The 20,551-nt window shown below is 37.9% G+C and overlaps 1 protein-coding gene across 5 annotated transcripts in view; it reads right to left on the bottom strand.

The window, feature by feature from the left end:
• Positions 1 to 2,542: 2,542 nt before the first annotated feature.
• Ptprc (protein tyrosine phosphatase receptor type C) overlaps positions 2,543 to 20,551 on the bottom strand; it is a 124,066-nt gene continuing 106,057 nt past the window's right edge. For 2 of the 5 annotated variants that reach the window (XM_010635392.3, XM_033762147.1), the window contains 13 exons: positions 19,958 to 19,994; positions 19,772 to 19,869; positions 18,243 to 18,368; positions 17,144 to 17,301; positions 16,192 to 16,327; positions 14,327 to 14,482; positions 11,840 to 11,930; positions 10,357 to 10,490; positions 9,144 to 9,278; positions 7,583 to 7,705; positions 7,158 to 7,336; positions 4,980 to 5,115; positions 2,544 to 3,838 (listed from right to left, as the gene is read on the bottom strand). In XM_010635392.3, the coding sequence (XP_010633694.1) occupies positions 3,563 to 3,838; positions 4,980 to 5,115; positions 7,158 to 7,336; positions 7,583 to 7,705; positions 9,144 to 9,278; positions 10,357 to 10,490; positions 11,840 to 11,930; positions 14,327 to 14,482; positions 16,192 to 16,327; positions 17,144 to 17,301; positions 18,243 to 18,368; positions 19,772 to 19,869; positions 19,958 to 19,994 (1,785 nt within the window). In that variant the 3' untranslated portion in view covers positions 2,544 to 3,562. Of the gene's footprint in view, positions 3,839 to 4,979; positions 5,116 to 7,157; positions 7,337 to 7,582; positions 7,706 to 9,143; positions 9,279 to 10,356; positions 10,491 to 11,839; positions 11,931 to 14,326; positions 14,483 to 16,191; positions 16,328 to 17,143; positions 17,302 to 18,242; positions 18,369 to 19,771; positions 19,870 to 19,957; positions 19,995 to 20,551 lie in introns of all 5 variants that reach the window. The other 3 variants (XM_010635393.3, XM_010635395.3, XM_010635390.3) reach the window with 2 other exon arrangements.

The raw sequence follows: 20,551 nt of genomic DNA, 5'->3' as shown, positions 1-20,551 counted from the left end.
AGACATGTGATAAAAGCACTGTTTTTTTTTCCTAGAGGGGAACGTGATCCCTGACACTGAAAGTCCATTTCCCCTTTCTCTTCCCTTCTAAGTGTGGGGCCAGGTGGGTCAGAAAGGCTCCCAGTGCCACTTGACATGGAGCCACGGGCTGTGCTTTTCTTCCTGTCTCTGGTTTTCATTTCACATTTGACTCTCTTTAAACGAGGATTGTTGGGTCCTTTGACGAACACGCCAACATGTGATGCAAACAGTAAGAATATGCTCCGACTTCCAAATTGTGGGGCAATGTAACAATGGCGTTTGTGATTTATGTAAAGCCTCCATTATTCCTGGCACTTGTTTAAGCGAGGAGGTACTCTCTGTTTCAACGTATTATGAGAACAATCCTTCTCCACGGATGTTTCAGAGTGTTTATTTTTGTGTAAGAGCTTCAACGTTGTAAGGGAACTTAGCGAATCTGGCTATGCTGTGCAGAATTTTGAGAGTATTTATTCCATATAGTTTCTGTTTTGTTTTAATCATGAAACATAGAAAAGACAGAAGATCAAATAGTTCAAAGCAAATAAACAATTTAATATTCAGAAGAAAAAATAACAAAAAGTTATGAGGTTAGTTTTAGTTGCCCCAGGGGCTAGGCAAGGCCAGGTGCAGTCCCGCTTATGTATTGTACCAAACCAGGTACCGAGCTTGTTTAAGCCTCCGTCCTTCATCTGAGAAGCGAAGAGTGCGCACGGGCAGGCAGGATGTGTTTTGCTAAACAAATTCAGGTAAACAATTGACGGCTACCTGGCATGCACTGGGCCTTAATAAATGTAAGTTACAATAACATTTTTAATTTATAAGTGACACTACAGCAAACCTGTGCGTTGGCTGGGTCCATATCGATTTTTTAAGACTTATTTGCACAGTAATCTAAATAGTTTGGACTCGGACACCACCATAGGGACAGAGGACAAAACTCCTGAGCCCTTAAACTATTACTCATCAAAAATTGTATTTTCCTCTGAGGCAGTTCGGGACTTAAAAGCATGTTTTGCTAAAAAAACAAACAAACAACAACAAAAAACAGTGACTGTCCATATGAACCTACAGATGCCCAATAAGTAACTAAAGGTAAGACAAAGCTTGGCCTTCATTTATGCCTTAAAAATGTGGGGCAAATTCTTCCTAAGCTCTGCACACAGTCATACTGTTCGTGTACTATTAGTCACCAACCTTAACAAAAACTAGAAATTATTGTTTCATTGTAAACTTCACTTCTTTTCATCTGTTTAAAGAGGAACCGGGAACAACACCACATCATAAAGATTAATTGATATTTTTTCAATTTTCTTTTATTTCACATTAGTACCTGTGTCAATACATAGCATTTACACTCCTTGTGAGGAGCTGGTACATGCATGTAACACATCTTAATTCCTTTTTCCGTCCTCTTGCCCTCCCCCCCACCTTTTTTATTGTACATAGTTGCTAATTTTATGTGATATAATAATAGAATTAAAAGTAGGAGCACAAAGTAAATAAATTTGTCTTCTATTTTTCTCATTGCTGAGACGAAATATGTGACATCCAACATGAAAAAGGAAAGGGTTTATTTAGCTCACAGTTTGTAGAGGGTTCAGTCCATAATTGGCTGGCTCCAAGGCAGGGTGGCACGGCGGAGGGACAACAGTTCACAGTGGCAGAAGACAGCACCCTTTTAACTTACTCAGGCTACTTAGGGTCTGTAGCCTCATACCCTTGATCTTAGTGCTCTCAGGCCTAGCACTGCACTGTGAATCTCATATTTTAGAGTCAGCCACCTCTGAAATAGCCCCATCTCATTCACACAAGGTTTTGAGTGGACATCTAGACACAAGCCCTAACAGTCCCCTTCCTTTTTTATTGTAAATATTTGCAGTACACTGTTGCTTATTTTATGTGATATAATAGAAGAATTAACAATAGGAGCACAAGGTAATTAAACAGCTGCATAGAGAGCAATTGATTCTGTGTAGATCCGACATTTAAAATCAATCAGATATAGAAAAGCAAACCAACCCAAACATACTATGTGACTAAAGTGACAGACGGATGCAGAATTCACCAACCTGAGTAGTCTCTGTTACATCTTTGAAATTTCCACTATTCTGAATTTGTTCTCTAATCCTACACAATTATTAGACTCCGTGTCTTGTTGAAAAAACTGGGACACGTCAAAATGTTCTAAGATACTATTGATTATATTGTAATCGGTGTACACGTATTTCACATAGGAACATGTAACATACTATGTTATAAAAAGGAAGGACAACAATTACATTTTATTATGGTTATCAGTGTCAGTTCCTGGTAAAAGTAGTCTAAGCATTTGAAAAACTCACAGTGAATGCACTTCAGTGAAAATCAAAGATGGGCTTTCATAATGGGAAATAAGCATGTATAATAAGGTAATTTTCATATCACTGTTTAAACTCTGCAAAATGTCTTCATTAAGTTCCTTATATAAATATCTCACACGAACACAGTGGCATGTTCTTATTTTTTATTTTAATTCACTTTTTATTGAATATAATTGACAAACAAAATCATATATATTTAAGGTGTACAACATCATGCCTTGAGATACACGTACACTGAGAAATGATTACTACAATCAAGCAAATTAACATATCCATCGCCTCACACACTAATAGCAATTCTTCATTTCTTCCCCTTAGAAGGATTTTAGAATAGCACAAATAAAAGAAGCTATCAAAGAAAGAAGTATATCCTCATCATGTCACTACCGGGCACAGATTAAAACACTTAAGTGAACACCATTCTATTGATCATTTCTTGATATCTCTATACATTAATACATGTTTTAAAACAAAAACTTGGCAATGCCATGTGCACTGTTTTGTATAAGCTTTCCAAATGGTAATTTACTTAACTTTCTTGTCATAGCTATCGATGCACACACATACCACATTTATATCTCCCCTCTGGAAGTAAAACAGCAACTGGTGTGTATGAGCAGGACAAGGCAGATGTCTTAAGCTCACTCTCCAATGATGCGGGTTATTCTCACACAAGACACTCTGAGTTTCTGATGATAAAAAGTAGAGCCTTCCATCACAGTTAACAGTACAATAGGAAATAGGAGCTTTTTTGCAGAAATGGAAAAAGCCAAAGTTTCTCAAGAGTATCGGCTGGGGATTTATCTCCGTGGTGCCGCTGCCTGTCTCGCAGGTGCAAGGACCCGAGTTCGATCCCTGGTACCAAAAAAAGAGAGTTTCTCAAGAATATTCAGGTTCACTTGAAAGCATACTCCCTGTTCCTATCACAGGCACCTTCACACCAAGCATACACATGCAAAGAAGACTACAAAGTTGTTTTTTGTGGAATGACAGAGATTCTAAGAGAAGCAGAAAACTATACAAAACATTTCACCAAAACTATCTTAAATATTGTCCCACAGAATTCAAACAGGCACTGCCCACGCGTCCCACCAGAGAACTTCATTATCCCAAGTCAACTATTTCCCCTTCTAGAAAACAGAAACCACAGCTAATATGAGACCTGGAGTCGCTCCCTTTTCCTAGGAACTCTCAGATGAAGCTGGACTTGCAGGGCCATTGGGAGAATGTTCTGGCCTCTCTGAACCGCTGAGAGATTTACATCCTTCTGCCTCTTTGACGCCTTCTTGGGCCTGATCTGGGGCACCGGTTGAACCGACACAGTTAGCATCCTGCTTTGTTTTGTCCACTTCATTATCGAATTCAATTTTATCTTCTTGATTGCTCTTTTTCTTTACTTGTCCATTCTGGGCAGGGTAGGTGCTGGCAATAATGTCATAGAGGAATTCATATTGCTCCTAGAAAAGAAAAGCAGCCAGGAATTACATGAAGATAGTTGATGTGGTTATTTTTTATGTTAGAAGAACATAAGCAAGAACTAATCACTTGTGGGAGTCCCGAAACAAAAATGTTCTCTGACAGGTTCTCATGAAGGATTGTTTTCTTACATCGAGGGACCAAATCCAGGGCCAAGAGCATGCTAAGCTCTACCCTGAGCTGCATCTGCAGAACTTATGGAGAACATGCAAAGAGTGCTTTGCAAAATTGAGCCTCGTAATACCGTACATATGTTCCCATCCCATTCAACACACATCGCATAACTACCAAGCCCTGCACCTTTGCCCGTGACACCAATTCTGTGCTTATCTTCTCGGCTGATACCTACACATCACTGCAACATCAGAGCAGGAATCACCTGCTTCAAGAAGCTTACACTGATTCCCTTGGTTAAACGAATGCCCTTGTTCACGATCTCCACACTATACACTGTCTCTCTTAACAACAACAGCACATAGAAGAAAGTGCTTGATGCACTTTTCAAACCAATATATGTAAACTCAACATCACACAGGACTCAAGGCTTTATACTTTTAGAGAGTAATTAAATTTCTATTGTGAATAATTGCCGGTTTCCACATAAGCATCTATGGTTACGGCCACAGAGAGAGGATACACGGTTGACACAAAAATGCCAGTAATTATTCTCCTTGTGTACACAGGGTTTTGCAATGTGCCTGCAGCCCCTCTCAAGAGAGGGGAGTCTGTTTCTTCACCTCTTGGAGAGGAGCTGGCCTTGTGACTTGTTTGGTAAAATACAAGGGAAGACACGTTCTATCAGTTTTGAGCCTGGGCCTCAAGAGGTCGCCCATATGTCTGTCCACCTACATGGCACTCTGCCGCCTTACAAGAAGGCTGACCTAGCCTGCTTCATCAGAGAGATGTGGCCGATTCATCTCTATTGCTGTCCTAAGTGGCAGTCCGCTCCCAGCCTCCTGGCGGCCTACAAATCCCCAGCGAGCAGGTTTGAAGGTCTCATCCGAGATGATCAACACAAGAGAAGGCATGAAAGGAAAAGGAAGGGGAAAGGATGCAGAAAAGAGGGGAAAACTGTTAAAACAATGGCAAAACATTTAAAAGGAAAGAGTGAGGAATACTTACATATGTGGAAACCATGCCTGGCCTAGCTTTGCGTAGAGATTTCACTACTTGAAAAACATCTACTACTCCCTCTGTTTCTGCACTTTCCATGAGATTCAGCAAAGCACAGAAAACTCCTGTTTGCTGAGATCCATCTCTGCAAAGGGAAGAAAATATGAAAGGAGAAATAATTCTACTTTTTATAGGGAAAGGGATAGCATGAAAATTTAAACACAGATTTTGTGTGTGTGTGTGTGTGTGTGTGTGTGTGTGTTTATGGCAATTATCTTATTCTAATTTCTTTTGTATTAGTATTTGTCTGCAGTACATAAAGATTACATTCATGATGAGGATTTACACAGGTACATAGCACATCTTAATTCTTTTTTTAGTCCCTTTCCCTCCTTTTCTCCAACTCTTCCTCTCCTCCCCATTTGTAAAAACTCTATTTCCATTTTTTTGGCTCCAATTCTTTTCTCTTCATTCAATCTCTTTTCCCTTCCCCCTTCCATCTCTTGCTCCCTTCCCATCTGTAAAGTTCTTCCCACTTCCTCATTGCTAGCCTCTATTTTGCTCTATATTTTCTGGTACATCCAGTTTTGGTGGCAACGCTTTTCAATTTAGGACTCTAATAATCTTGTAGTCTAAAAAATATTTTTATTGGAGGTGAAAAATGTTGAGATATATGAATATGAATATCACCAAAACAACTGTAATTATCATGTATCAAAAACATATACCAATGTAATTTATTGAACTATGAAAGGTATAAAACATATGATACTGATTCAGGTTAACCGTACCCAATCTGCAGGTCACAGCACACTGTACACAACTAAAGAACATTTAGTAGCTATTCAACCATATCCTAAGGAACACAGAAGAGCCTACAATTCCCTTCTGTATTTCTTCCCACATAAATTTCACTTTGAACAATTCAAATAAACATTGAAAAGCAGTATTTCTTTAAGGACTTTTTTCTAATAGCAGTGCTGAGGCTTGTACAAAAATTCTAAAAGCATTTCACTAGATTTACATTTCTCACTCTACAGTTTTTTTCCTTCTGATTTAATACTCTTTTTCATATAAAACTTTAATATTCTGTGTTCCTCCTTCAATATCTCTTACTTAGGTAAATATGTGGATATGTAATACAGCTGAAATTAAAAAAACTTGCATGACAGAAACGAATAAAATTCAAATATTATTTGTACTACTAAAATCTTTGCTTTTGAAGTTCAGAAACTCAAATAATGAGTTTAAAAATCAAAGTTTCTCAGCATTGAGATTTCAGTTAACATTTAATTTAAGATATGTTTATCGAAGGTGAAGCGTTACGTCTTCCAGATTCAGTAACACCAAGGAGAATGGGGCAGCATGCATAAACATATATTAGATGTACTCCATCCACCTGTCTGTTCATGCGTCCCTTCATTCGCTCCTCTGTCCATTTAGCACTTGTGATATTCTAGGTTCAGTATCATGTACAGAGACATCAAAGTCGACATGACATTTGGTACTAAAGCACTCATAGCATCACCTCCTGAACTAAATGTACTTGTTTCTGTCATACTTCTATCATCAGCATGCTGTGTTAGCACATGCGAGAGTCACTTTATGAGGATTTTTCATGTAGTCATGTATTTTATATACCAGATGTTGTGGCTCATACCTGGATGTCCCCCCACCAAACCCTCATGCAGTCATGGGTGGGACTTTCTAGAGGTGGCTGAATTCAGGGTGTAGGAGTGTGGATTAAAGGGTGTGATACCGGGATTAAGGGTGGGTGGTACTGGATTAGTCCACTAATTGGTTTATTATAGTTGTGGGTGTGGGCATTGGGAAGGCCCGCCCTAGGTGTGGGCGGCACTACCCCAAAGGCTTGTAGTCTGGAAGGGATCAAAGGGAAAGGGAGACTTGCTGCTGTGTTTGCTGCTTGCTGCCTTCCATCTTCCATGCCTTCAACTGTTTCTCCCTGTGAGGCCCTCTGCCATGCCATCCTGTGTTGGAACTGGCTGAAACCTCTACAGACTGTGTATTGAAATAAGTCTTTCCTCTTTTAACATGTGAGTGTTGGATATTTTGTCCTAGCAACGAGAAAAGTAACTAAGCCAGCAGGATAAACAGAATTTAAGGCAAAGTGCCAAGCAAGAAGTCAATCATTATGATTTTAAAACATGTCCTATAAATACCACCCACCTGCAGTGAACTAGGATAGGCACACTCTTGTGGTACTTATTCCCTTCAGTGAAAGTCTTCTTGGGAAGTTTCTGTTTCAGGGCTTGAATCATTGAGACCAGTTCTTTGGGCTGTGCAGGCAGCTGGTCCACACTCCAATTAGTATATTGGTACTGGTACACAGTTCGAGTGTCTTTCCTCTACAATCACAAGTGAATGGAACATTATGAGCTCAAGTGAATTTCAATCAAGTTTATAGTCTGATAAATATATAGGCAAGTACTTTTCACAATTCCTCTCATTCAAATATTTTAGCTTTCATGTTCCATTATATAGATGGTGGCTTTGCTTACATAAAATATTTTATGTTGGTTTCATTAGAAGATTAATTACACCAAAATAAATATTCTCAAAATTGTATGTGCATGCATGAATTTTTTTTTTACCTTGGAATGTCTCAGTTCAAATTCACGGACTGTGTACACTGAAGATATATTTGTGTCTTTGATATCAACTTCTAAATCTCCATATGTTTGCTTTCCTTCTCCCCAGTACTGAGCACAGATTTCCTAGACAACAGAAAACATGGTCAAACAACTTGTACAAAGCTCTTCTGTTTGCTGTACAAAACATTCATGGAAACTCTCTTTGTCACTCTGTTTATACCTCTCTCTCTTTTTATTTCCTTCCCTTTCTAGTAAATATAAATTAATAATTGTATTTAAAAATGAAAGCTGCCCATAAAAATCTAATGAGCATTTTCCTTGAACAAGATTTAGTATATGATAGGATGTGTCAGACAATGTGGCAGTTGCTAAGAAAAACTAAGTAAAAATAAAAACTAAGTGTTAGGTGATATACCACTAGGGAAATTTTAATGAGTGGGAAAGATAATTATTTATATATAATTCATATAATATATTTTATATATTGTAATTCTATATTATGTGTGTTATATATACTATATAACATATAGGCATTAAGTAAAAAAGTAAAATTATATCTTAAATTCACCTTCAATTTTAGAATTTTATGGCAATAAAAATTACATGTGAATTAAGAAGGAAAATATTGTTCACTTTTTCAGGGTTTTTGTTTTGCTAGACAAATACAATAAGGAGGGGAAGAGAGCATATTGATGATATACTCCTAAGTGAAATAAATAATTCACATGTGTAAATACCAAATAGTTTCTCTGGTGTGAAAAACTATGATAGTACATAAGATCCTAAAGAGATAATTGACAATGTGAAATAGGAAGAAAAGGGCTAAAGGTGTAGGGAAAGTGGGAAGGGTAGGGGAAAGGTAATAAGGGAACCAAAAAAAAATGAGAAAATGCAAAAATGGAAACGAAGTGTTTGTAAAGGGGGAGGGAGGAGGGGTGAAGGGGAAAAAATGAGAACCAAGACCTGTCATGTAGAGGTACAAGATCCCAATGATGAATGTAACTGTACTGCACACCTAAAATGTACCAATAAACTCAATGAGGTAACAAAAAGAGGGGAAGAGAGGATACATTTAGGTATATGGAATGTTATTAAGTTAAGACTCAATGCTAAGAAGACAAATCATGTTTTAAGACTTAGTCTATATACCTACTGGTACAGACAATATAGAAAACATAAAAATGGGAGGAAACTGGACAGATATACAAGATTTGATTTTTTTAATCTCTTAAAGTGTCAGATAAAGAATTTGGCTTATCTTGAGAAAAATAGAAAATACAGTTTGCTATAAGTGGTTAACACTGGAAGTGTTCTGTCTTGGATAATCTAACAGCAGTGTGTGAGACTGGAGAGGAGACCATCTCGAGAGATTGTCAGAATCCACACATAAGCTAGTTGAGGTCAACAAGTGCTTAGAAAGCAGTAAGGCTAAACAAAGAGACTTGTGTGACAGAATGATTAAAATGATGTAGACAGAACAATCAAGGAAGTAACCCAAGAATGGAGAAGGATATTTTATAACAGAAAGACTTTTTAAAAACAGACCCTCAAAAGTGCGAACCTGGTCTCCATGCTTCAGCTCTGTCAACATAACAATGACCTTGACTTTTCTTTGGAATATCATCTGCCAGAAGTCAACAATGGTCTCTTCCAGTGGTCCCTGAGCAGCAATCATCATTTCCGGTTTCCAGTAACTCTTTAAAAAAAAATAGAAGTGAGATTTTGTTACCACTGCTCTGAGGAGAGTACATTCTTGAAATAACCATTGGGAAAAATAATCACTCAGTTTGACTTCAATGATGTGGCAGAAAAATATTAAGATTCTTATGGCCAAGAAAAAAAGAAATATCTGAATATATTTATTCAAATAATAATTCTTAATAACATAGAATCAAGATTAAGACATCCAGTATTATCATGGAATTCTTGGAATTCTCAGCTTATTTTTTAAAAGGTATGTGACAACTGTTTACCTAGTAACAGTTGAACTGAGTGAAATGTTTTTAACTATACAAATACATAAATTTGAACTTTTTAATCATACCTACATTTTTAGTCAATATATAAATTTGAATTTTTTTGGAGTCAAAACAAGTATTTTTATGTATTCATGTTTGGACAAATTTTATTCTTAAAATTAATATGATTATTGTACTATTTATCACAAAATATAACAATTATGGTTTGGATCCAAAATGTCTCAGAACTTTCATGTGCTCGCTGCTGGGCTGTGGACGGTGACTACATCCGGGGCAAAAGCTCATCAGTAGATTGGCTCACTGATGAATTCATATTTGAATGTGTTTTTAGGAGGTAGGGCCCAGGTAGAGGACGCGCAGCCCTTTAAAGGGTACCTGTCGGTCATTCCAGCCTTTCCTGCTCTCCTTGCTCCCTGGCTGACAGGAGTTTGAGCAGCTTCCTCTGCCACGCTCTTCCCCCGTGTCATTTCTGCCTTGGAACCAGCCAATTAGGGACCGAACCCTCTGAAACCATGAGCCAAAATAAACCTCTCCTCCTTAGGGTGCGTCTGTCTGGTGTTTCATCCCAGAAATGGAGGAGTGGCCAACATCATAACCAATAACATCTGAATTAATGAATTGGGTTTTAATAGTTTAAAATTGACAAGTTTAAATATAGTATTAAACATTGACCAATATATATACTTAGGACTAAGCTCACCAGACATTTATAAAATTATTTAATAAATGGCCCTAATAGCATACACACGATTATAAAAGAGTTGTATCCTGGGTTGGGGAAGCATAAATACCTACCATGACAAAAGATGCGTTGATGTATTTGCTCGTTTCCTCGGAGTCACTGTCATCATCGGATGACTCATCCGAATCATGCTCGCTCTCTTTGCTCATTTCCAGCTCATGTTTAAGTGCCACTCTGTTAAAGTCATCTATCAGAAATAAACGAGAAGTGAGTCTTCCCTTAAAAGTAAGGGGAAAAAAAAATGAGAATCAAGACTTGCCATGTAAAGGTACATGATCCCAACAATGAATGTAACTGTACTGTATCCCTAAATGTACCAATAAACTCAATAAAAAAAAAAAATAAGGGCTGGGATGTAGTACATGCCTGGCATATGTATGTGGCTTAATTCTCAGCACACCAAAAATAATTAGAAATAAAGACAATCAAATTTCTACATGATTGACATGAATTAAAAAGTAATTCAGAATTAAACGTATTAATCCAAATGCAGTGAGATCTTTGATTAACAAATTACTTTAAGACATTTAAATAAAATCAGGTCCCAAAGGGGTTACAGGAAAAAATATCAAATATTTTTAAAGTGTGCATCATAATGTTCCAAATGATTGGTTAATCTTTGGTGCAAATACTTTACATTTCTGTGGAATATCATCATTCTGCCTGATGTGAGTTAAAAATGTCATAGTTTACGCTTTTGTTTCTCATTTATATTCCATTAATGTTAAATTAACAATTATGCAGGAATTTCAGGTTATTATATAGTCCAAAAAATTATTTAGTCTAAAGTTCCTCCTTGTTTTTTAATATCTTAAATTTATAATAACCTGGTCAAATGATCTGTTTAACTGCATCACTATCAATTCTGTATTTTAACTATATTCATAATGACTTCTATAAAATTAAATTAACTAGGTCAGCCATGCACTGATTTGAATTATTTGGTTGTCTAGTTTATTAGCTTGCCTTATATTTTATCCATGCTAATTTTAGTTCAGCTGAAAAAATTACCATAGTACCTGATATGATCCTATGAACACTGTTAAAATGTAGAATTTGTCATGAAAATTGTGCATAGTTTTATCTATCAAATTTGATGCTTAACAGTTTATAGAGTATTTTCCATGTATTTCCAGCCTCCAAGATATAAGGGATTAAAAAAAGCATTAAGATAGTAAATGGATACAACATTTACTATTTGGCAATTACCCTGAAACATACTGAAGAGGAAAGAAAAGTAGAAAAATACACTTGGTCTTCTATCTCTTGGCCTCAAAAATTTTGTCATTTTTATAACTCTTATCTGAAATGATTGGTAGAAAGAAAATACTGAATATAGTTTATCCTCAGTTAATTGAAAATCTTAGGACTCTAATAATTGGTTATAACTAAAATTGAAGTAGCTTACTGACTTTTCTATTGTCAACCAAATATTAAAAATTTGCTTTAAGATCCTTCGTTTGTGTCTCACGTTAAACAAATGCAAAAAAGAACTTAATTTTTCCTGATATAAAAACAATTTAAATGATAACGTACATGGAATAACATTTGAATTTCTGTTTTTCTTTTTATTTTCCTCTTGATGTCCAATATGCTGTGTTCTCCAGCTTCTATATGAAGGAAGTCTCTGAGGAAAAATAGAATAAAAAACTCTTTTAAAATCTAAATATGAATTAGCTTAATTTATTACTGTGGTATGAATGTTCCCTATAAAAAAATTTCTTTAATTTTTGTGACATTTGTATACTCTTCTAGTCACAGTTTTAAGTTTGAATGTGGATTTTTTTTTCCTCTCAATCTTTGCAGGCATTTACCATATTTAACAGGATGAGTTGAAATTAAAAACATACATTTTTCTAAAAAAAAAAAATGCTCTTCATAGCTGCTTCAAAGCAAAGTAGGATGGCTTATTCTTGTATAACCTGAAAGCACTATACCAATTATTATAGTGTGGTATAGTGAAAGCACTATACTAATTACAACCCATATTGAAAAACCAATGGCAAATAATTTTAAATTATCAGGAGGAAGCTTGGCAGACACAAAATTCATGGAGGACTTGATACTTCAAATGCTAGTATTGCCAGGCTGCTGTCATTCTTGTTTACAGCAGTTAAATCAGTCAGCAAAATCTATCATTTCTACTGGTGGACATCACAGATCTTTTGAATTTCTTTCTTCCTACTTAATCCAGTCCATCTTCATTCTCCACTTAAAAAATATCAACAGTTTCATAACTGGACTCCATTCAATCTCACTAACTCTAAACTTTCTAAAATACAAAAGAGAAGATGTCCGCCTTGGGCTCCTCAGTGGCTTACTGGCATCATTAGAACACAGCAAACCTCCCTAATGCAGGGCAAGGGTCTTTGGGGATAGGCCCTTGTCTGTCTCCTCAGCCTTCTCCCTTACGAGGTCTTTCCACACTTTAGCCAAACCAAATTCCTCCATTCTTAAAGAGGCCATCGTGTCTTTTAATGCCTCTATTCGACTATGGTTTAGATCAGTGCCCCCCAAGGGTTCACATGCAAAGTCTTGGCCCCCAAGGTGGTGGTGTCTGAAGCCCCCATGGACTTTGAGGAGGCTGAGCATAGTGGGAGATCTTAGGTTGTACTGTCAAGTGGTACTGTGGATTTCTCTCTGGACTCGTGTTTTTTCTGTTGGGATCATTTTTTTTCCCTTTCCTGGAACTTTTGATAACTTTTTGTAACATGTAGGTCTAAGTTTAACTGTGTGTTCTCCCTACCTGTAGTTTTTCACTTCCCACAAGTTCCTGAATAAATATTTGTCAAATGAATAAAATTTAACAACAATGTTCAGTACCACGAACGATCTAAACACCCGAAAGCTCCTTATGTACACAGTAGGATTTTACACACACACACACACACACACACACACACACACACACACGTGAGGATTATGGCAGCTTTAATATGCAGCCTTATTTCATACTAAATATAACACTTGTTTTGAATGTCATTTATGGCTGTGCAATTGAATGAACAAGAACACGGTCAGCGAAATTTCTCTTTCAGTGAGTATCCACGTGAGTGTTACCTTAAATACACTAAACACTTAAACACTGTTGAATAGTGTATGTGCAAATGTGGCTTTGTAGGGTCTATATCCTGATTTTAGTAAAGTTAGCAGCTAAAAGGCCAAAATGAAAAAGAAAAAAGAGAAACAGAAAACAACAGTGAAACACTCTTCTGCTAACGGCTGCCCCAAGTCTGCCAGTTCTTCTAACCCTAAGCACAGGTCTTCTGGGAGACTGAGTTGCTTGGTGACTATTGTCCACCCCTTCCACTCCCCACTTCAGCCCCACTTTGATCTGCACATTCCATGGTTCCCCATCTAAAAGTGCATTCCTGGCCTCGTGAAACTCTCTGAATTGACCTGTTTTGTGGTTTATAGAAAGACTCAGCAGGCTGGCAATCACAGGTGGAAGAGAAAAATTATAAAACTCGACAACTACACAATCTGAGGACAGCCATGCCAGCGCTCTGAAATCATGGTGAATGACATCTTCGACATCTTCCGTTCACAGTCAGAATAACTGCCCCGTAAATGGGCTGGACACACGTTATTATCCTTTACTTTCTGTCTGCCAGCTCCAGCCCGCTCACCTTCCTAAGCAGTCATAAACTCCTCTAATTATTTCCTTTACAAACTTGAACCAGATGCAGTTTTTAAAGGTGAGATGAGACACTGCCTATGGCAGACCAATTTCGTGGCTATATACTATGATTCTGACAGTTTATTTTATGCCAGCTTAATGAGGAAGGGTTAAAAGGGTTAGCAGTAGAATCCGACTTCTGGGTTTAAGCCAGTCTCCTGCATAATAGTTGTGCAGGTTCAGACATTTTTCTTAAACTCTCTGTGTCTTGGATTCCTCATCTGAGCTCCCATGGCTCTGCTAAGGACCAGGTGGAAGAACTATGTCAAATGCCTAGCAAGCACCTGGAAAACAGCACACATGAAAGTCATGGTAGTCACTGTTTGTTGTTACCATGTCATTACCTGGAATTCAGCCTCCAGTGGAGATGGCTCGCTGGGTGGGTCTCTTTTCTTCATGTTTTGCAGATATGAATGTGAATGTAAGTCAGCCAAACTCACTTCTGTTTCTCCAAACTGGTTGTATTCCACTAAAGCCTGATGGATCAGGATATACTGTGCCTAAGACAGCAAGAAAATATAGATAATTAACTGGTAACATAGAGTTCCATATGTTCTATTTAAATAAAATGTGTATTCCCCCATTCTGGGACAATTTCTGGCAAAAAAAAAAAAGGATTGATATCTGTAACATGTAAATATTCTGGAAGTTGGCTCTCACAGTTTTCTAGAATATACCCAAATCCCATTTCCATCTTTTATTTCCCTAGGAAAAGAAATAGCTTTCCAAACAGACAATCCATTATATATTAAATACTTTCTATCTTATGCCTAAACATTTTTAAAAGAAACATTGTTACTTTCCTCAGCGACTGTTACTGAATTGGAAAGCAAAATTTATATATAAAAGACTATAATAAAATTCACAGTACATCAGAAAAAAAGCAAGTTGACAAAAAAGCAAGTTCCATAGGATATATTTTGAAAGTTTTCCAGAACTTTTTAAAACAGAGAAAATTATTTAGGAAGATCTTACATGCCAAATCCAAATTTACCAACGTCTAACTCTTTACTGTACCCTCTTTGAATCCAGCAGTTTTAAGGAAATGACCTATTTCTGAAGAGCCTCGGGGCTGGGGATTTAGCTCCATGGTTCTGCTACCTGCCTTGCAAGCACAAGGACCTGAGTTCAATCTCCCCCAGGTACCCTCTCTAAAAAAGAGACTTGGGTCATATGATGACCTCTAGTTCCCTGAGTTTGGCTGTATCCTTCTATTTTACATTTTTCTCAAAAAGGTTCATTTATTTCCACTTAACGATCTCTTTTGATATTTCTATACTAACATCTGTTTATCCACAAGCATTATACTTTACTTTGTGTTTTTGTAGAGATCAACAAATCATATTCTTACTTTATGTATTCACTGTCTGGGGCTGAGCAGCAGGCCACATAGATGCAGAACGAGACCATTCCTTTCCACAGCAGCATGGCCTTCATCACGCACAGCCCACAGGTCTGCATTCTGCTCTTCCCTTCCCCTATTGCTGTATATTTAAAGTGTTCCCAATTCTTTGCTGCGCTAACAATGCAGCCTGCAAGAAACACTCTTGCACCTGTTTCCAGTTATGCACATTTACAAGTACTTCACCTGAGTACATACACATGTGTCCCCTTGCCGGGTCACGTACAGACATTTCCCATGGTAACTGTCACTTACCATTACCCGATCCATTGCCTACGTCACAAACCTGGCAAGTGCCCCGCCTGCATTTCCTTTTTTGTTAGAAACCCAGTAAGTCAGCCCTACTTTCTCACTCTCTTGTGGATGACCCAATGGGGGCACAGAAAGACTACAAGCCTGTCCCGAGATACACAGAATTAAGATTTGAAACACGGGATTTGAGTCTCAGAAATTTAGTCCTACAAACGAGTCACCTGACTGCTACCTTATTGTGTATCCTCAGTTTTAATTTTAGGCAATGCCGCCCAACCTGTTTTCAACGTTATTAGTTTCCCCAGTCTCGAGTTTGTAAATGCTATTTCATTTTTTAAAATATATTTTATGGTCATCTCTCTTCCATAACACTTTCAGACGCTGATGTGTGTTGCTCCCTGTGACTGGTATTATCACGTTTTGTCAAGAAACCGAACTGAAATTATGGCTTGAAGTCATGAAGCATTTAGATTTCTTTTAAATCACTACTACTGTCCCAGGCAGACCTCGGTCCCCGGCCCAAAGCGAGCGTAATCTTCAGAGGGTGGGAAGTACCTCTACTTGCACCATAAGGCACCTCTGTCGCCGGAGCTTGACGACGTAACCGTAGACGTCCACCTTGCCCTCCGCTTCCAGGCCTTCGAGCATGGCATCGATCCCAATGTAGGTTCCCGTGCGCCCAACACCCGCGCTGGTGAGACAGACAGGCGGGGCGTGAGCGGGGCCCAAAGCGAGTGGGGAAGCGCTCGAGGGAGAAGCAGGGCTAAGGAGGCAAATTTCTCTTAGCATGACTCCTCACCCCGTGAATTCGTACAGTGAGAAAGTGTCAACTTAGAGTAAAAGTTGTTTCAAAAAGAATACTTTTCTACTGGCGAATTACTTCCCAAAATTGAAATTGCCAGAGGGGAGAGGGTTCCCAGCAGCTCAACTTATAAACTTGATTCTGCCACCCCTCGCTTCTGCTCTGCACTGAGGACTGAAGTCAGACACTTTACACGGAGCCACATCCCTGGGCCATTTTCTCAATTTTTACTTTTTGACGTAGAATCTCACTGAGCTGCTAAGTTGCCCAAACTGGCTTGGAGCTTGTGATCCTCCGTCCTGCCTCAGCCTCCCTGATGCCTGGAGTTACGGCTGTGCCCAGCTAGCTGTAAGCATTTGATAGACCCACAAGTGTGTGCCCGCGGTCCCAGGATGATTTTTTTATTAATTTCAAAGGTGTATGTGGACAGTACATAATACTTACATTCTTTGGAAGAGCTGGTGTACATGTATGACACACACATGTACGCAAGACATCATGCCTCGATCCTGGTCTACCTCCTTTCCTCTCCCTGCTCTTCTTCTCTTTCTTCCACTACAGAAAGTTCCTCTCCCGGGTTCCTGCCATTGCTCCTCTATTTCACTCTCTACTTTACTTACACCATGGGTTTCTCCAGGAAGTGAAAGCACGTGACACTTAACTCTCTGTTCTGCTTTAGTCCGAGTGACGCTGCGACCTCTTTACCTGCAGTGCACTACGATGGGGCCGCTGAAGAAGTTGCTGAAAGCGTTCACCCTCCTTCTCAGTCTGAGCAGCAGGTGAGGGTCTTCGGGCACCCCGTGGTCCGGCCAGCTTGTGAACTGGATGTGAGTCACCTCTCTTCTCGTTCCTTTTTCTTTTTTCTAAACAAGAGATAATATTGAATTTGCGAAGACTTTTTTTTCATAGAAAACTGCATAATATAAATAAGTGTAAGGCAGAACCAGTACAAAAATTCCTCATGCAAATGTAAACGGCTCCAAAGAGTCTTCCCTGGTGCGCGCTGTGATTCATTCCGGCCATGACGCAGTTTCCTTTCCCATGGGTACCTAGCTGGGGGATCATGCAAGGCTGTTGCACTACCCGACAAGCGCTAACTTAATAGAGTAACATAAGGTAAAGAGAGCAGAAATTCCTAGCAACTCTCATGCTGCAGAACAACAACAATAACAACAAAAATCCACAAAGACAAAAACAAACATACTTCAAAAGGGTGGGGGGCTAAGAGTGATCCGTGGGGCTATGAGTGTATTTGTGAAAAACAAAAACAAAAACAAAAACAAAAACAAAAAACAACTAAAGGTCACTATCACCGTTGCTTAAAATTATTCCGCTTGGTAAACAGGGCTATTTCTTGCAAGCAGAAAGTTAGATTAATTACGTGGTTAACGCTGTACTCCGTATGCCTCACATGGCAGAATTGGTAACTTTAAAAAGAATTTTTTTCAAAAGAAAAAATGTGGTTTGTAATTTTTCAATAGGAAATATCTGAATTGATCAAGATCAGTAGCCCCAGACTATTTGTTTATTCATTTAACAATTTAACCATTTGTTCGACACGTTTATTTAATGGATCCCTCTTTTTTAGGGCTGCAAAGTTGAGCATGTTTTTGATGTGATGGGCGAACATGCCTCGGGCAGTGTGACCCTCACAGGTCCTTGCCCTGGTGGAGATCTTCCTCCTAAAGATCACTGAGAATTACTGCCCCATTTGGATTTCAATTTCTCACACTTAATATTCCACAACTACATTGATATTTTTTTAAAATACAAAACCAAAAGTGACATAACCAAAGAGACTCACGTGTGTAATGTTCATTTTCTGGATGATATAATCAGGGCATCTTTTGTGCTCACTGATCTTTACAGTGACATCTCCGAAAGTCCGAGTGCCTTCTTCCATTGAGGGCCAGTATTCTGCACATTTATTCTAGGACATTTAAAAAAGCCACTAAGGATTCTAATTTATCATTTCAACAGTTTCATTACCCATTTGGAAAAAAACAAACTTTTATTCATCTGAAATTTTCAAAACATCCACACATTCTTCATTAGGAACTCACAGTCACACCAAAAGTTGGGATGTCTGAAATGTACACTCATACGTCCTGAAGGATTCCCTTCACAGGGCTTGCCAAAAGGATGATCCTCCCAGGCTCCTCAGAATAGTAAAACAGAACACGCTCTGTGGCCAGCAAGGGAGCGACTGCTCTTAGTCACTTCTGCCTGGGAGATTGAGAGCTTTTACTCTTGCTCAAATCACCTTCTATGCGTTACCACCTGTCTGTCCATGGTTAGTTTGGTTTGAAGTATTTGCAAGTACTTGTGAAGTTAGCACATTCCACTGTACGGAACTAAAATAATACTGGAATAAAACAGCAGCCAAGTAAAAGCCAAGCAATTCAATTGAAAAATTGAAATTGCATTTGACCTAGCTATTTTCCCTCTAGGTATCTTCCCCAAAGAGTTAAAGACATCATATCACAGTGATGTTCATATACCTGTGTTTATAACAGTTCAATTCCTGATCACTAAGTCTTGGAAGCAGCCATATGTCCATGAACAGATGAACAGATAGAGAAACATGGCATTTATACACAACAGAGTACTACTTTGCCATAAAGAAGGATAAGTATGTAGGAAATTGGATGCACCTTGAGACTATAATGTTAAGTGAAATAACTCAGATACATAAGTTTAAATATCACATGGTTTCTCCTATACCAAAAAACTGAATATTTGTAAAATATGAAATAAAAGACACAAAATAGGAAAAAAAAGAAATAAAGGTATTGTAATCCAGCACAATGTGTCTAAAAGTTTACCCTGATTTATAATTGTCTTACATGTTTTATATGTTCTCTGGCCTATTAGTCAGGTTTTCAATTTGTTTATATGATAATTTTATAAGGTCTATAAGATAAATAAATGAATGTGACACTGGAAAAATGAAAGGGTGGTTAGAGGGAAGGGGAAAAAAGAATTACAACGTGTTATATATATATATATATATATGCCAGTTCTCAACAGGGAAAGCAATCATTATGTAATGCAAAGATGTACTAATAAAAGTAAAAGAAAAAGTGGATTTTCTGACAGCACTGAAGAAAAGCCAAGCTATTTTCAAATATTTAAATGATCTGCATATAGGCATATATTTATATATGGACATGTTTTTTCTACCTATATAAAAATTTAAATAAAGTGTTAACACTAATTAAAATAGAGAAATATTTTAGTCATCAAGCACACAGCTGTGACTTTTAGAAATCCAAGTCATCACTCCCTTTCCCTGACCCCTACCTCCATCCCATGGACCTTCTCTTGTCTTACCCTGTTTCCTTCCTCACACCTGGTGACCATGACAATAACTGTGGCTTTCTGTTCCCAGATCATCCTCCAGAAATCATCAACAGTTTCATCCCTGGGTCCTAAGAGGGAAAAATTATAAGTTAAGAAACATTTCTTTAAAATGCTGTAAATAATTTTCAAAAATAATATTAATCCCAAGTAAATTACCTTGAGCAGCGATGTATTTCCTGGGTTCTTTGAAACCCTATGTAAAACATACACAAAGATATATCATTTCATTAATATGCAAAAGGGTGATTTAGAAGTTGCTTTAGATCTAGTGTTTCTTGGTTGTAGACTTCCCTGGGAACTTTCCAATTCTTAAGAGGCTTTTAAAAATTTGTACTCAAACGTTTACTGTGCTAAACATGATAGTTAGCATTGATAAACAATAATCATGACTTTAATGTATGATCGGTCTATCCTAAGCAATTTTAAAAATTAGACTTCATCCTCATTTGGGATGATATAGCAATTTACAAGAGTAATCTCGAGGTTTCTATAGTTACATCCTGTCAACACTTACAGCACTACCTTCTTGCCAGCTTTGTAATTGCTTTTATGTTTTTTAATCCCTCTGCGATCACAGCTGCACTTCTACCTAACTACTGTTGGAATACAGTGCTGATTCCCTATGGTCCTTTTACCTCATTTCAGTTAACAGTTACAATGATTTTCATTTCATTACCTACATTGTCTGCTCTCCCTGCTTCTGTTACTAAGATAAAGAACACAGGAGTAAGCAAAATACGCTATTTTTCC

The sequence above is a fragment of the Fukomys damarensis genome, unplaced genomic scaffold (assembly GCF_012274545.1).
Source record: "Fukomys damarensis isolate Sample0158 unplaced genomic scaffold, DMR_v1.0_HiC HiC_scaffold_11, whole genome shotgun sequence".
NCBI classification, from domain to species: domain Eukaryota; kingdom Metazoa; phylum Chordata; class Mammalia; order Rodentia; family Bathyergidae; genus Fukomys; species Fukomys damarensis.
Note: the sequence above shows the minus strand (reverse complement) of the source record. Positions and strands in the feature narration are given on the sequence as shown.